The 15631-nt window shown below is 42.2% G+C and overlaps 2 protein-coding genes across 7 annotated transcripts in view; one reads left to right on the top strand and one right to left on the bottom strand.

The window, feature by feature from the left end:
* The window catches only part of Kctd9 (potassium channel tetramerization domain containing 9), a 28479-nt gene extending 15503 nt beyond the window's left edge, over positions 1 to 12976 (bottom strand). For 2 of the 5 annotated variants that reach the window (XM_055609777.1, XM_055609780.1), the window contains exons 1-4: positions 12256 to 12482; positions 4164 to 4285; positions 2412 to 2455; positions 48 to 144 (exon numbers count right to left, since the gene is read on the bottom strand). In XM_055609777.1, coding sequence (XP_055465752.1) covers positions 48 to 144; positions 2412 to 2455; positions 4164 to 4285; positions 12256 to 12303 — 311 coding nt within the window. In that variant the 5' untranslated portion in view covers positions 12304 to 12482. Of the gene's footprint in view, positions 1 to 47; positions 145 to 2411; positions 2456 to 4163; positions 4286 to 5754; positions 5776 to 8612; positions 8663 to 12255; positions 12483 to 12929 lie in introns of those variants that run through there. The other 3 variants (XM_055609781.1, XM_055609778.1, XM_055609782.1) reach the window with 3 other exon arrangements.
* A 340-nt stretch (positions 12977 to 13316) lies between these two features.
* The window catches only part of Cdca2 (cell division cycle associated 2), a 40619-nt gene continuing 38304 nt past the window's right edge, over positions 13317 to 15631 (top strand). For both annotated transcript variants that reach the window (XM_055609768.1, XM_055609767.1), the window contains exons 1-3: positions 13317 to 13415; positions 13666 to 13729; positions 13828 to 14001. In XM_055609768.1, the coding sequence (XP_055465743.1) occupies positions 13666 to 13729; positions 13828 to 14001 (238 nt within the window). In that variant the 5' untranslated portion in view covers positions 13317 to 13415. The remainder of the gene's footprint in view (positions 13416 to 13665; positions 13730 to 13827; positions 14002 to 15631) is intronic.

The following is a 15631-nucleotide window of genomic DNA, read 5'->3' as shown; positions in this document are numbered from 1 at the left end:
CACACACACACACACACACACACACACACACACACACACACACACACCTTGTTGTAGTAAAGTATCGCCCTCCAACATTTAATGTCAGCCAGTCCGTGTGGGATCCTAGTAATCCTCCAGGTGGTTTAGAATCTGTCTGAGGATCTAGAGATAACATGAAATATAGAAATATTAAGATTGAAGATTCTAGAAAGACAATAAAATAATTTCTCAGAGCAAAGGCCCATAAAAAGCTATCAAAGTACCCAGACAACCATGACAATGCAACCCAAGAAACAGCCTACTAAATTGCTAGACTAAGGGAAGAAAACTCCTTTGGGTGATCAAGAATAGTCTCTAAAGACTATTTAATATTCACTTAAGACTAGATTTTTTTGATGCCACTCTTTATGTCAGAATAAGGTGAAATAACTTCATAATACCCAAATAAGAAAAGTGAGGACCAACAACTTTTTTCAAAGGCCTCATTGTAAAACTGACATAAATGTACAAATTTAAAGTTTATAATTTGATAAACTTTGACGTGATTTCACATCTGACTTTCAAGTACAGAGCCATAAACTGTCATAGCTTGCAAGATGCTAGAAAAAAAAAAATGGTCTCAAAGACTCTGGGAAGATTCTGTTGGATTAAGTTTCAGACAGACAAGCACTGAAGGCAAGCATTAAGTGCACTTGGGGAAGGAAATGTCAGGGAAGCTTAGGAAGAAAAGACAGTAAACAATGGACGTACTTTCTGACAATGTGGAAACAAAACCTTTTTTAACAAAAAGATGAAGGCAGGAGGCTATACAAAAAGTGTTAAGCTGTTAGCAGACCCTATCAGTATTGAAAAGATTGATTATTCCTCTGAAATTTTTATGTGGTTTTTGAGTGGGAGGAAGTGGATGAACAATAATGTGCACTGTAATTCCATCCCTCTCTGTATTCTTGGCAATCAGTTACTGATATAGAAGAAGGGAGACAAAGTTAAGACAAAAACAAACAAACAAAAAAGAATCAGTAAAAATCTTATAATCCTGAATACTCCCTGAAAGATTCAGTATGAACTCATGAGATATTTTATATCAGATTATACAACATAAACATCTCATTTTTGTCCATGACAAAAAAGAGTAAGATTAATGAATACTTTATTACACTGGACAGTAAAGAAACCATGAAAGACTAATGAGGTTGAGTTAAAAATACAAATACGTTTCCACTGGCCAGATGAGACATTTGGGACATCAATGCATGCAGAGGATGAAAAACCAATTAAATATTCTCAAGTCTTTTTGTTTTTTTTTTTTCACAAGAATAAACAAAAATTCTAATAGAATTTTTTGCTACTTTTTGGTTGGGAAGGGCTTTGGGTGACTGAACTTGGACCTCTATACACAGCAGACACTGGTTCTACCACTGAATTAAGCCCCAGTCTAACTATTTATCACTCCGTGAATAACTTGTTATGGCTAACCTGCAATGAATCAATTGAGAACCACTTTCGGTCAAGCCAATGGATACAGGATGATAGAGAATAGATTTGCTCATAGTTTAAGGTAGAGACAGAAGAGGCTATATATTTATTTTGTTGTTGGTTTTATTAAGACGAGAAGTCTCACAATGTATCCTTGGTTGGCCTGCAGTTCACTATGTAGATTAGGATGTCCTGGAACCCACAGAAATATATCTACCTCTCTGCTTCCTAAATGCTAGGATCAAAGGCAAGCAGCCTTTGTGTCCAGCACACACAGTTACAACTGTGTCCAGCACACACAGTTACTTTCAATGTGGCTACTGCCTGAAGCAATCCCTTTTACTTATCAAATACAATGACGGTAATGCTTTAAAAACACTTAAACAGAGCTCATGGGTGACTATAAGGAACAAAATAAAGAATTCGTTAAAGAATATTTGCTTACTTATGTATTAGGTCTTTTCTTTAGAGATATTCAACTATATACTCTTTCTTCCAAATGAAAGGAACATGGCTGAAGCCAAGTCATGTTTTCATTGTAAGATTTGCTCAGCAGTAAAGGACTGTCAAATACTATGCAAGGAATACATGGTTACAAGTAAGTAATATAAAACTAAGAGAAGTTCTAGCAATCACTACCAAGGAAAATTTTTAAACAAAGAAAATTTGTTTCTAAAGTCACAATTACTTTATTATGTCATTTGAACTTTAAATGTACAAATCTAGCACATCTTAAGGCATGTGAAAGAAGAAATATAGACTAGACTATAATTACAATTCAAATTATGAGTGTAATTTGACATAAACTCAGGGGAGAATAAAAAAGAATGTGAAGATCTGAGTTCAGTCATCATAATTTTTTCATGTTAAGTCATATAGCTCCTTGTAAAGTATTTACCATTTCATGCTTTTTACTGCAGCAAAGAAAAATGGTACTTAACAAAGTAACTTACCAATAAATGGTTCTCCTTCACATACAAACAACACATCATCATCCCTGGGAAAATCAAATTTAAAAAGCCACAATTAAAGAAAGAAAGCACATTACTTAACTCATGACTATCTGAACTATTCCATTGAATACAGATGACAGGCTTTGTCACCAATCCACCTACAAGGAAACAGTCTCCAGGGCTCTGTTTACCCCTGACTAAACCCAAATTCAAACAGGATCAATCCTGTATATCAAAGTATTTTTGAAATGGAAAAAAAAAATTCTCACTATCAAATCTTATTAATTTGGCCTTTTAATTGCAGAACATACTGTCTTATGTTCAAAAGACATGACTGAAGCCACAGGCTTTTGTTTTTATTTTTATTTAGGGTTAATTCTTTAGCCCTAAATAAATTATTGGAGTGCTTTCTCAAATACTTTGCTGCTGAGTACTTCAAAAATTAAAACAAACTGTCATATTAAATTCTGGAAAAATGAAACCCTAAGCAGCTCTGCTATAAACACCTGCTCACTGCACATCTACCATGACCACATTTAAATATTTCAGATCACCTACCCACTTGGAGTACCAAGTGATCTCCTCCCCAAGGACTCTTGCGCCATTAGTGTAACTCAATGACCACAGACACTACTGTGAACCAGAACACACTGTGCAAACCTTGCATTCTTCTGACACAGTCATATGCATCTGATCTACAGGAATTATTTTGTGGATCAACTTAGGATACACTGAGTTCTTGGGAATAGAATTTATGACTGAAAATTAGGCTGGTATGTAACATTCAGAGATGTTGGTCAATTATCCATAGAAACTGAAATAAAGAAAAAAAACTAAGACATTCTAACTTATTTAGATTTGCATTTCAATTCATATTTTCTCCTTGCTCAGTTTGCCAGTTAACGTTTCTAGATTAGTATGAAAGTTTGTCCTCATAGACAGCTGCTGAACTCTAGGCCCTGCATAAGACTTTTCAATCCCAGGTGCTTGTTTTAATTCTTAAAACAGAGATGAGAATCAATGACTTTCAGAAGAAGTCTATTACTCTGGAGGGTCAAGCCGCCCTGGATTTGAGGGTAGATTGATCCTCACATACACTATCGTTTAAAGCTAACAGTCTTTACGGCATCAATTAAAACACTCATGCTTTGCCTATCAAACAAGGCAACTCAAGCAAAGCAACCACATTGCTGGGGTGGTCTCTACCTAAAGACCGTCTCCTTTATCATCTTTCTGCTAAACTACTTCTGTGCCTCAAAACTGCCTCATCCTTTAAGGGGTGAAGTAAACTTGACATCCATTTCAAGTGATAATCTACCTGGGACATTGAGAAAACAAAAAGCGGCTTAAAAAAGCAATACTGGGGTAGACCCCAGTGATATCTCGAGTTCGAATTTTGTAAAATTTAGTATCAGTTCTTTGTGGTGTTTATAAAATTAAAAAGAATGAGTTTAGCAATAAACAAGTACATGTAAGAAATGTTTAAAATTTTAAATTACTCTAAAGAAGATATTCTCAGTACCATATATATGACCAAAGCAGACTATCAATATACTGAAATACAGTTAAGGGTTCTCTATCTGATCAACAGACTTTTGAGTCCAAGTGATTTAAATTCCAATCAGCTAATTCTAAACAATCACTTGCCCAAACCCAGCCTTCATAACAACAATGACACCACTGCATAAGCAAAACACATAACCCCAAGACTCTAAGGGTACACAATTGACAGCTTTAAACGGTGAAGGTTACCTGATCAAAGCAATATCATCAATCAGTCCACCTTTCCCATTATATACGCTGGTGGCTTTTATGCCGAGTTTACTGCTGGCCACTGAAAGCAAATCAGACAAAGTTCCATATACAGCAACCACCTGTGAACACATCAGATTAATTTGAACAACATATACAAAAAATTCCATCACTGACATTACAGATTAAAACATCCAAAGAACATGTTGGGAATTCTGAGCACTATCTGATCCAGTTACTTTGTGCCTCCTACTGTAGAAACTAGAAATTAGAGAATAAGAACCCCACAGAAGAGAGGGAGGAAAGAATGTAAGAGAGGGGATGGAAGACACAGGAGAACACGGCCCATGGAATCAACTAAGCGGGGCTCATATAGCTCACAGAGACTGAAGCGGCAAGCGTGGTGCCTGCATGGGTCTGCGCTAGGTCCTCTGCATATACGTCATGGCTGTTAGCTTGGTGCTTTTGTGGAACAGTGGGAGTGGGTGTGTCTCTGGCTCTTGCCTGCTCTTGGGACTCTTTTCCTCCTATTGGATTGCCTTGCCAGCTTCAATATGAGGGCATTTGTCCTGTTTTATTGTATCTTGTGTTGTCATATTAGGCTGTTGTCTCTTGGAGGCCTGCTCCTTTCTGAAGGGAAACAGAGGGAAATGAATCTAGAGAAGAGGGGTGGAGAGCCAGGAGGAGTGTAGGGAGGGAAAACTGGTTGGGATGTATTGGATAAGAAAAGAATCAGAGCTGGAGAGATGCCTCAGAGGTTAAGAGCTGTTCTTCCAAAGGTCCTGAGTTCAATTCCCAGCAACCACATGGTGGATCATAACCATCTATAGTAAGATCTGGTGTATAGGCAGAATGTTGTATAAATAATAAATAAATCTTTAAAAAAAAAAAAAGAATCAATTAGTGAGATGGCTGAGAGGGCAAACACACTTGCCACCAAGCGTGAGGACCTGAGTTCGATCCCCAGGACCCAAGCAAAAGTAAAAGAAAACAAATTCCTGAAAGCTGCCCTCTGACCTGTGCTCTCAACATACATACACTTAAAGAAAAGAATCTATTTTCAATAATAATACTAAAAAAGAAATTGTGGCCAAGCACAAATAATTTAGAATCTTAACATTCAACCTGGACTTAAATTTAGATTAGCATTTTTTACCTGCTTGTGACAAACTCTATGCTTTGTTACTTTAACAAGTAATGAAGAAAGAAAACAGTAGCATCTACTTCAGTTTTATGAGAAAACAAGATGATGCCTACAGCTTAGCTTAGTGCCTAAGCTCCTTAAGTCCTTATTATGCTGTTCTTACATTATTCCTTTGAAGGAATGGCTCAATTTTTAGAATAGCAATGGTTTTCTGATGTTTAGTATGTTATTCACTACATCAACTATCATAGAGAAGGTAACAACTTCCCACTTCAATAATTTTTCAAGAACTATTATTTTATGAAATCCAGACTTAAGCATCTGGCATTCTGAATACATCACTATGGGGCTGTATAATAAACTGGCCAGTTCTGCAATGTATCAAGCAGGGTCTAGTACATAATGATGCATGCAGCTGCATTAGCAGAGTTGAGAATCATTCCATACATGGATCCTGTGCACTGACTTCCCAGTGGCTGAGATAATTCCTGATGGCAGCACTGCCAGCCAGGGTCTCCAGAACTGAGGAATAAAAAATAAAACTGTAATGCAAAAGGGCAAAGACAATGGCGAGCACGCAACATGGCTGAGTTGAGGAGTGGGGGCAAGAGCACCTCCTCCCCAGAGCTGCACCTTCATCCTCACCTGTATGGCACTAAGAACTTTTAAATCCTTCCTTTTCTCCTTGTCTGCCTCTTGTGTATTCTACATGGCTTTCTTTTGCCTCACATCCACTCTTGCCCTGACAACTTCCTCTCAGTAGGTCTTCAGTTTCTGCTGGCATACTCTATAAAGTGGATGCAATGAACTACCTTATAGTGAGCTCCCAACTTCATTGTGAGACGTTAAGACTTTATGTAACTTACTTTTCAAAATCAATCCAAATAAACTGTTGCCTACTTGCACACAATTGAGTTGGTTTCTCCTATACCTTGGTTGTTTTTTAATGATCAGAAAGGCCGCCAACCACACTCTAGTGCTGCACTGATTACACGAGGATGCTTACATTTTAACTCAGTAAACTGAATTACAAGTTTTTAAAAGGCAGTTCATTAGCTGCACTGCTCATATGTCAAACACTCAACTGAACCACGGGCTCATGCTCAACACATTCAGCAGCACACGTGAGCTTTCTACCATCACAGTTCTACTGGTTAGTACTGTTCTAAGCCACAGGGTAGAGCAAATAATGGTGCAACAGCTATTTTTACCTAGGAAACAGCACCAGTAGTAACTAAGTAAAGAATGTGTTACTGCCATCTATGATGGTTAGAACGAGAGTAGCCTCTACAGGCTTGTGTATTTCAATAATTAGTTCCCAGTGGGTGGAACTGTTTGAGAAGGATTGGGAGGCGTGACCTTGGTGGAGGTGAGCCACTGGAGGTTTCAAAAGCCCATGCCATTCCCAATGTGCCTCACTCTCTCCTTGTTGTAGTTCAAGATGTAAGCTTTCAGTTACTGCTCTAGGACTGTGCCTGCCTGACTACTGCCATGCCCTCTGCCATGCAGGTCCTAAACTCTAACCTTCTGAAACTGTAAGCCCCAAATAAATAACTTCTTTTATAAGTTACCTTGTTCATGGTGTCTAATCACAGCTACAGAAAAGTTATTTTAAAGAGATACAAAAATGAAGATAACATGTTCCCAGTTTTCAACTTGCTATGAAGTCAACACTGAACATATGACAGAGAAACACCCACACAGTAACTGGTAAAGCCTATGCTCAAGATGGTCAAAACGTGATGGGCACTTTTATGTTGGATGAAAAACTAAGGAATCAATGTATAAACTGAATTCAACTTTTATTTTAGTACCAATAAATCAGTTTTAATACACCAGTAACATAATTTATAATATCACCAACCATCTTCTCTTTCTTGCTTTTTCTTTTTTCACTTTTTTTTTTTTTTTTTTAATTTGGTTAGAAACAAGCACTAACACCGTAACCTAGTCTGTCTTAAAATTTACTATGTAGCCCAGGCTGGCTTCAAAATCAGATCAATCTTTCAGATGTTTAATCAATTATTTTCTAACCTTACAGTTTCAATGGCAAAGTGAGTTTGTCAAAAGTTGCTGTTTATTCTGTGAATATCAACCAATTACTATTGGTATAGCTGAGGAGCAAAGCTAAAACAAACAAACAAACAAACAAACAAACCGATGTAACAGTTAATGCAGAGACTTAAAAGTGATCAAAGTGTAAACTAAGTGACCATGAGTGCTCAGCTGTGATTGAATATTTCCCCAATCCAAGTCTTAGGAAGTGTCTAAGAAGAGAGGACAGAAAGACTGTAAGAGGTGGCTGATGAGAAAGAGTGCTGAGAAATGCTGACTTCTGGACATGACTATTGAACACATCAACTTGCAAGTTCTATAGTTATCTGCAAAAAGACCTGTACTGCCATATCAAGCCAGGCAAAATTTCAACATGAATGGGGGGGGGGGGGGCAAGGGTAAGTTCTTAGTGGAGCAGCTATTGGCAGTTGACACTGCTAATGGACAAGGAGTCACTTTCCTTTTAGGACATGGTTGGTAACAAATTGTCCACACTCTGGTGGATGGTCCATATCCGCGTACATATGAGCAGCACTAATTGAATTCAGGGGTTACTTTTTAAAGTTATGTATCTGGGGTGTGTGGTATGAGCACAGGTCTCTGTGAAAACCAGGGTCATTTGCTGCTCTGGAGCTCAAGTTATAGGCAGTTGTGAGCCACCCAATGTGGGCGTTGGGATTTAAACTTCAGCCCTCTACAGGCAGTAAGTACTCCTGAGCCATCTCTCTGAAGAGGGAGCAGGAGGTGGGGCTGGGGTGAAGGGGTTGGGGGTGGTTCTCAAATTACAGCCAAAGCCTGTAATATAAAAATTATCAGAACTGTGATAAAATTATACCCCAGCCGCACTCAGACTTACTGGGGTTGGAGGACACAACTGTTTTTAAGCCCTCCCATAAAGCTCTCCAGGAAATTCTTGATTTTACGCTAGCGTACGTGCACACAGTAGTGTGCGTGGCGCGCGTCTGCTGACGGGAGGATGGATAAACTGTGGTAGTGCTTTATATTTGCAGTTCACAAAGATTTGAAAATGTAGATGTTATTACTAAGTGCTAGAAACTGAAAATGAGAAAAAGTCAAGTTTGGAGGAACTAAGAAAGCAACAGAGAGAAAAAACATAATGAAAATGCCTTTTAGTATTTTCATTTTAGTATACCATCAATATTTTACACTGTAAGCTTCTATATACATCAAATATATTAAGAAACAATCCAATTGAAAGAACATTTGGATGCCAAGTGTCAGATTCTCACCTCTAATAGCATAATGAGTTCAAGGCTGAATATGTGACACCCACAACATATTTCTGACTTGATATCAAAGTTTGAAGAAAAGTAATTTCCTGGGCAGAGAAGGCAAACATCAGTCCAGAATGCAGATGTTTCCTCGCCTGCTGTGCCTGCAGCATTTGGCATGGAGGTTCACACTCACACAGTACCTTCTTAAGTGGTAGCTGAATGAACACTGTATACAAAAAGCCTACGATTTGCCCAACTCATTACTGATGGCACTAATGCAAGGTTGTTCAGCATCACACGTTTTACTTAGGTGTCTGAGTCTTCAGTCCATATTCTTAATACTAACCTTTACAAGGAATATTAAAGAGGCCAAAGGAACCTGGCAGGCATATGGAGGAGAGATGAAAGGCGTAGACATAGCTGACCTTCCTGGAGCCAATAACAGCTCCCTTCACTCCCATAATTCAAACACGTCAATATTTTGGGAGCATAATCTTCTAAGCCTATCAGTAGATCGGTTCTGCGCTTGAGCCCCTTCAGTTGTGCCAAGGTCAAAAATGTTTTTCTAAATGGTATGAGGACTTTTATTTACCTAGACTACAAATTGGCCAGTAAGAATATTTATCATTAAGTTTAGTGAAATTCTGCTAAATGTAAGATTCCCTTTAAACAATAAAGGTTTTTATTCTTTTTCATGTGTTCTTGATTATATGCAGGCAGGAGTGAGTGTTCAGGTGTGCATGTACCTGAATGCACAAGCAGGCTGAGGCCCCAGGTTTATTTAAGGAGTCTTCTGCCAGTGCTCTGTACCTTACTTATTGAGGCAGGCTCTTTCAACTGATCCCTGGGTTTGCCAATATGGACAGCCTAAAGAGTCAGCTTCCTCCTGGGATCCCTCATCTTTGCCTTTAGGGCCTGGAATTACTGAAGGACTGCCATATCTACCCAATATTTGCTCATCAGGATCCCAACTCTGGTCCTCATACCTGCTACCTGTGCAGTACTTTTAACCCCTGAGCCATCTCCCTAACCCAACAGTTTTTAAAAACTAAGGTAAAGGGAATAAAAGCAATAAAACAAGTGCGTGCGCGCGCGCGCGCACACACACACACACACACACACACACACACACACGGCAAACAACCAAGACCATTTGCCTGCATGTATAGAAAAATACTTTTTTCATGTCTTGGTAATTAGGATGACCTCACTGGCTAATAGTTCAAAGAACAATACATCCTAAGGAAGAAGTTGACTACAGCAGTTATTAGGCAAAAACTCCAAATAATTTTCTTAAAACATGACATTCTTTGGCTTCTGAGATGCTTTTATTTTAGTTTTTAACTTTACAACTGATACTAGGAAAAGCAGCCAGCTTTGCCACTTTCTCAATGTTTTCTGTGCTTGCATAATTAATAATGACTTCAATATGCAGTTTCTTTGATGAGGTACTCCTTAAAAGTCACTTAGCACTTAGTCGACGGCTAATTTAGTTAAGAGTGAATGGCGTAAATCTCTGCAGTATACTTAGGCTTCTATAGATCACATGTCAAAGAGAACCAATTAGTAAATAAGCTGCTGGCTATCAACCTATCTGTGAAGGAAGAAAACAAGACCAGCCTGACAAGTTCAGTGATTAGAGGCTCCCATGCTTTTCCAGATTAGAAAAACCAATTTTTTAATTATTTTGTTTTAAAATAAAAATATAAATACTATACATTCCTTCCTAAGCCCCAATGGGTCATCTTACAGCTCCCATGGTATTTCATTTCACTGAGTAAAAAACAGCTCTTTCACCAACATTAAAAGCATTTATCAGTCACACAAATAGAAAATGCATGATGATGAAATCTGTGCCCTTCTACCTCACAGCCCATAGTCTAACAGCCACAAAGCAAGCTGTAAGAGGGAAACATATTGAAAAAAGTTATTCTCATGACTAGAAGACAGAAACCAGGTAAGTAAGGAGACAATCTAAACGATACAGTCTACTGCTTAGACAGGAAAGCAAACTCTTCAGAGTAACACTCCATTTGGGAATATTTTAATGGGCATCCATGTCATGTTTACGCCAACCCTGATTAAATATAGTGGCTATGTATATACAACATATCCATATACATAAATGCAGGAGGTATGTGTTTTGATCTTTTCAAATAAGAGTCATTTGAATATTTTTTCATCAGCGAAAAGGAGAGGAAACAGCTTTAGAACATATGCCAACTTAGTAAAAAGAACTGGGGCTTGGTTTCATTCAAATATTAAATGTTAATATTCTTCAGCTCAGTCTTTTATTCTCTTCCTTTGTAAAACATTTGTATGTATGCATAATTGCCTGAGATACACTTTCCCCAATCTTCTGAGATTCTCAAGATTTTTTAAGTAAATAAAATTAACCTGGAAACTCACAATCAAAACCAAAGCTTAACTTTTTGGAAGTTTTAAAAACATTTAAATAATAAACAACGAGCAACTCACTCAATTTTTGGACAATAAAATAGAGACTTAGAGCAATAGGGGATTTATGGGGAACCCTAACCACCCCGACTTCATGGAGTAACACAACATAGTCAGCACTGGAGAGAGTACACATCAGTACAGCTGTAACCCTGGCTATACTAACCCTCCTAATAACCACACAGACTTTAGGTTTTCAATACCAGCCAGCTACAAGGTTGGCTAAGAAAAAGTTAAGGCTCAGAACTGACAGCTCTTTTGGCATGTATTTCTGAAGCAGTGGTAGAGCTTATGCCAACACTATTTTTGTACGAATATCAAATCTTTAAGAAAACAAAACCGCAGAGCACAAACTTCAACTGTGGTTCAGATTTCCAGAATCTGTTTATTCAAAACTCCAAAGTGGTGAAAAAGCCACTCTTCCCCACCCCCCCACTCCCCGCCTTAATACCTTGAATAGTTGTGCTATGTGTGCGTGTAAGAATCACAGTATTCTGGTCCATTAATAATATGCTACTCTATTCGCAACAGAGTAGGGCCAATGTACCCTGAGCTGAAACTTTAAAAGGTTTCATTACTTCAGAGACTTTAAGACTTTCTTAGTTACGTGTCGGGCAGTCATTTAGCCACGCATTGCCAGGCTGCCAGAAAACAGCCAACATTTTTTCCAAAGAATAACTTTCAAGGGTGGGGCAAGAGGCCGCTGCAACACCGGAAAAATATTTAGCACCACGCCCTCCGCGGAGGCCTAAACGCAGCTGAGGCTACTGCCAGATCAAGTCATTCTGGTCTGCTGTCACCGTCCCCTAAGGAATCAAAACAAGGCGACACACACACACACACACACACACACACACACACACATACACACAACGTGCACAAAAGTTTGCACGGCGTCAGGGCAGAGGGTCCCGGGCACCCTGAAAGAAGATAAAAGCCTGGCAGACCCAGGTGCCCCTTCTGAGGATGTCACCCAACTGTCCCCTGGAGTTTCCTCCCGCAGACCTGGCCGGGGTCGCCCGCCTGGGTGATCACCGCCTCCTCCCCAAGGCTGAGCATTACTCAGCAGCAATAAGGGACAGGAGGGCGCCGAGGAGCTGGGAGGGCACCTCGGCCCGCCGCTCGGGGGACAGCGGCGCCCCGGAGCCCCGGGGGCCGCGGGGGTCCCCGGGTCGCGCCCCCTCGCCGCCTCCCCGCTTACCTTGCCGTTCCTCGGGCTGCCGTTCAAGAACAGCGTGACCCGCCGCATCGCGCCGCCCGCGCCGGGTGCCGAGGGAGCCGCCACCCTCGCCCCCGGCCCGCCGCCCGCCGCGCTCCGCGCCCTCGAGACCCCTCCCGCCTCCCACCCGGACTCTCCGCCCTTCGCCACCTTCCTGGTCGGCCCCACACTCCTCACGCACGCACTCTCGGTCCCACACCCCGGGGTTGGCCGAGCCTCCTTCCCACCCCGCCCCTAGGCTCCTCAAGCCTGCTTAGCGGCCCTTCCCCCAACCGCGCCCGGACCGACGCCGAGATGAGCCAATCAACGCGCGGAGCCGGCCGGCATTCAGCCAATCAGAGACCGGCCGGGGGGTGGGCTCAGACTAACTCTAGTCGGCGGAGGGAGGAAAGAGAGGCTGAAGGCTGGCTGACGGAAAGGAGTCTCAGCGAATCAGAGCAGAAGCTGCTGGCAAAGGGCGGCTCCACGAGTTACGGAGCAGGCGCACGCCGGGGTGTAGTGAGCGCACATTTGCATAAAGAGACGGAGTCTAAGGCAAAGGCGGGACGCTGAAGTCCCATCTACCAGTCAGCAACGCGCTAGGCTTTAGCCCCTCCCACCGCCCCACCCACCGAGGTAACGGCTGGCTTGGGGATTGGCTAGTGGGGTAAACTCACCCTCCTGCGGGTGTGTGAGGATTGGCCTAGCGCTTCCTTTTCGAAGTTTGCGGCAGCCAATCCGAAAGTTAGAGGCGGGTTTTTCTGCTTAACCGAAGTGTCGCTCCGCGGGAGTCCCCCTCCACCCCCCCGGGGGCACCATTTTGCCGCTGCTGTGCCTCGCCAGGTCGTTCAGGTCATTGAGGGCTAGCCGTGCTTCTCCCGGGATATATGGCGGCCTCCGTGCCTCGTCTCGGAGCGCGACGGCGAAGTCTGGAGGGAGCGGGACGCGCGCTCGCACGCGGGCGATTCCTCCGCGCGGGGGCGGGGCCGGGGGCGGGGCCGCAGTTTGAATTTGCTGGCGGGCTGCGGCGCGCTGCGTCCGGGCGAGCGGCGGCCCGCCGGAGGCCAGCCCGGCATCCTTCCGGGACCTCCGGGGCTCGTCCGACAGCAGCGCTTGCGCGGCGGTTGTTGTGTGAGGGGTCGAGCGGGCCCCGGGCGGGAGAGGTAGGCCTGCCCTGCGGTCGGGGTCCCGGGGTGGGTGGGAGACCCCCCCGCGACTTGTCAGCTCGGTCCGCTTTGTTCAGTCGGCCGCACGGCCCGCCGTTTCTTGCGATCGGAACGCCCCGGGTTCGCGGGTTGCGTTAGAGTCCCGTCGCGTTCTTTTTTGGCGTGCAGCGGGATTGTTGTTGTTGTTGTTGTTGTTGTTTTCCCCTTATTTTATTCTCGTTTGTCCTTTGACTGCCTCGTCTTCCAGATGGCTGCGAGTTCGCAGGACAGGCCGCTCTCCGAATCCAAGGAGCGCGTCTTTAACAAATCTGGTATGTGGTGACCCATCGCCTCCCCGGCCCCCGTTAGATGGGAGGGTTGAGTGTCTCGGTTGCGTTGCTCAGCCCTGCCACGTGTTCGCCGTTTTCAGAAAATGCGTGTTTTATCTTGGGGACCGGGAAGTGTGTGACCCCTCGGAAGCTTGGAGCTGATGTGACCCCTAGTCTCTGCAACCCCGATACCTTTCAGTCGCCTTTGGACTTCTCCACGGTAACCGTTGAGCAGTTGGGAATTACACCGGAAAGCTTTGTTAAGACCCCTTCAGGTAAGAGTTCTTGGATAGCATCGAAAAGTAGCCTCAGTAAGCCCAAATGGTACGTGTCTATACCGACTGACTTATACTGGCCCTGCAGAATACCTTGTTTGGGGAGACTCCTGTGCTCAGCTCCGCAAATATAGCAGGGACCAAAGGGTCTCAATGTAGTGTTCCTAAATCAGTTGTGCGTTGGGCCTACCCCAGAAAACAGTGTATATGAACATAAGAGGAAGTTGAAAGGCAATTAAGAGTGAATAAAACTGACAGCCTGTGTGCCTCACTCAAAAATCACAAACAGAAAATTAAGATCAGAGACTGATTTTTCTCCAACCTCAGGAATGAAATTTACTGTGAAATGAGACCTGATGGAGAAGGAAATATGGGAATAAAGCAGTTATAAAGAAAGATATGAGTCTGTCTGGGCCTAGATTTTTACATTTGTTGCCTCTATTTTTGTCATGTTCCCTTTTCCATATGAAATGGGCGGTTTTGTCTTTTATAGCCAAACTTTATTATAAATACCCTTTTACCTTTAGAGTTCAAGCATACCCTAGGCATTTACATTTGTTGTGGCTATCTTTGCCTTGCCCCCTTTTCCATGTGGGGTGGACAGTTCCACCCTTTAAACATATGAATTGTAGCCTTTTTTGTTTTTAGGACTTAACTACGCAGGAAGTGTACTTTGCCATCTGTAAGTCCCCTTTGTCTTTTTGCATGGGGCTTGATGGACATTTGTCGCCCATGAAAATGTCTCATGTTCAAAGAGATAAGCTGGCTGCCAGAGCAGTGTAACACCTTCACTCAGTCAGCATTCAAAAGTTCTTCCATGTGGAAGGCATGTAGTTTGCATGTTTGTCTCTCACCCTAACTTTGGGTCCTTGCATTGACCAACACAACATTCCTCTTAGGCTAGTGGGAGCCCAACTTCCCAAGGAGATTGGCTGGCCTTTTTGGAGCAGTGTGACGTCATCTCTCCTTATATAAGCCTAAGGTTGATGTCAATCCAACCTCCAGATCAGTAAGGACATATCATCTGTTATTAAGAAAAGAGAATTTACATAGTAACCTTAAGAAAATATTTGTCAGTTTTGAATCCTAGACTGTCTTTGTTAAGTGGCTTATCAGCAGGGGTTCCTGCCATGACTTTATTGTATAAATTAGGCTGATCCAGAACTCAGAGATCTTCTTGTCTCAGTCTCCTTTGTATGATTAAAGACCATGCTGTCATCATCCTGTTCAAATATTTCATCTCAAATCCTTATTATTGTAATTCAAAATCTTTAAACAAAAATCAAGCAAAGAAACAAGAAAATTCTAAGGTGTTGGACCAGTTGTGCCAATTTAGGCTGTAACAAGCAAAGACCAGTTCATCATTTCTTGGAATTTAGTTGTTGCTAAAGTGTATCAGCAGACCCTTCCCAAAAAGAGCTGATAAACGTCTTACAGCCAGAGAGTTGTGAATTCAAGTTGATATCAATTTAATTTCTATTAGGAAGAGTGCCCTTTCTGTTGTCTGTAACTTAGTAGTTCATCTTTTGGCTTTCTTTTCACTTTCTCCTTAAACTTGTTAGAGAAGGCATGGGAAAGTGTCATCACCATTAAGCACACTGTAACCAGGTTCATGATGACTACAACCAAA

The sequence above is a fragment of the Psammomys obesus genome, unplaced genomic scaffold, assembly GCF_907164565.1.
Source record: "Psammomys obesus unplaced genomic scaffold, mPsaObe1.curated_primary_1811, whole genome shotgun sequence".
In the NCBI taxonomy this organism is placed as follows: domain Eukaryota; kingdom Metazoa; phylum Chordata; class Mammalia; order Rodentia; family Muridae; genus Psammomys; species Psammomys obesus.
Note: the sequence above shows the minus strand (reverse complement) of the source record. Positions and strands in the feature narration are given on the sequence as shown.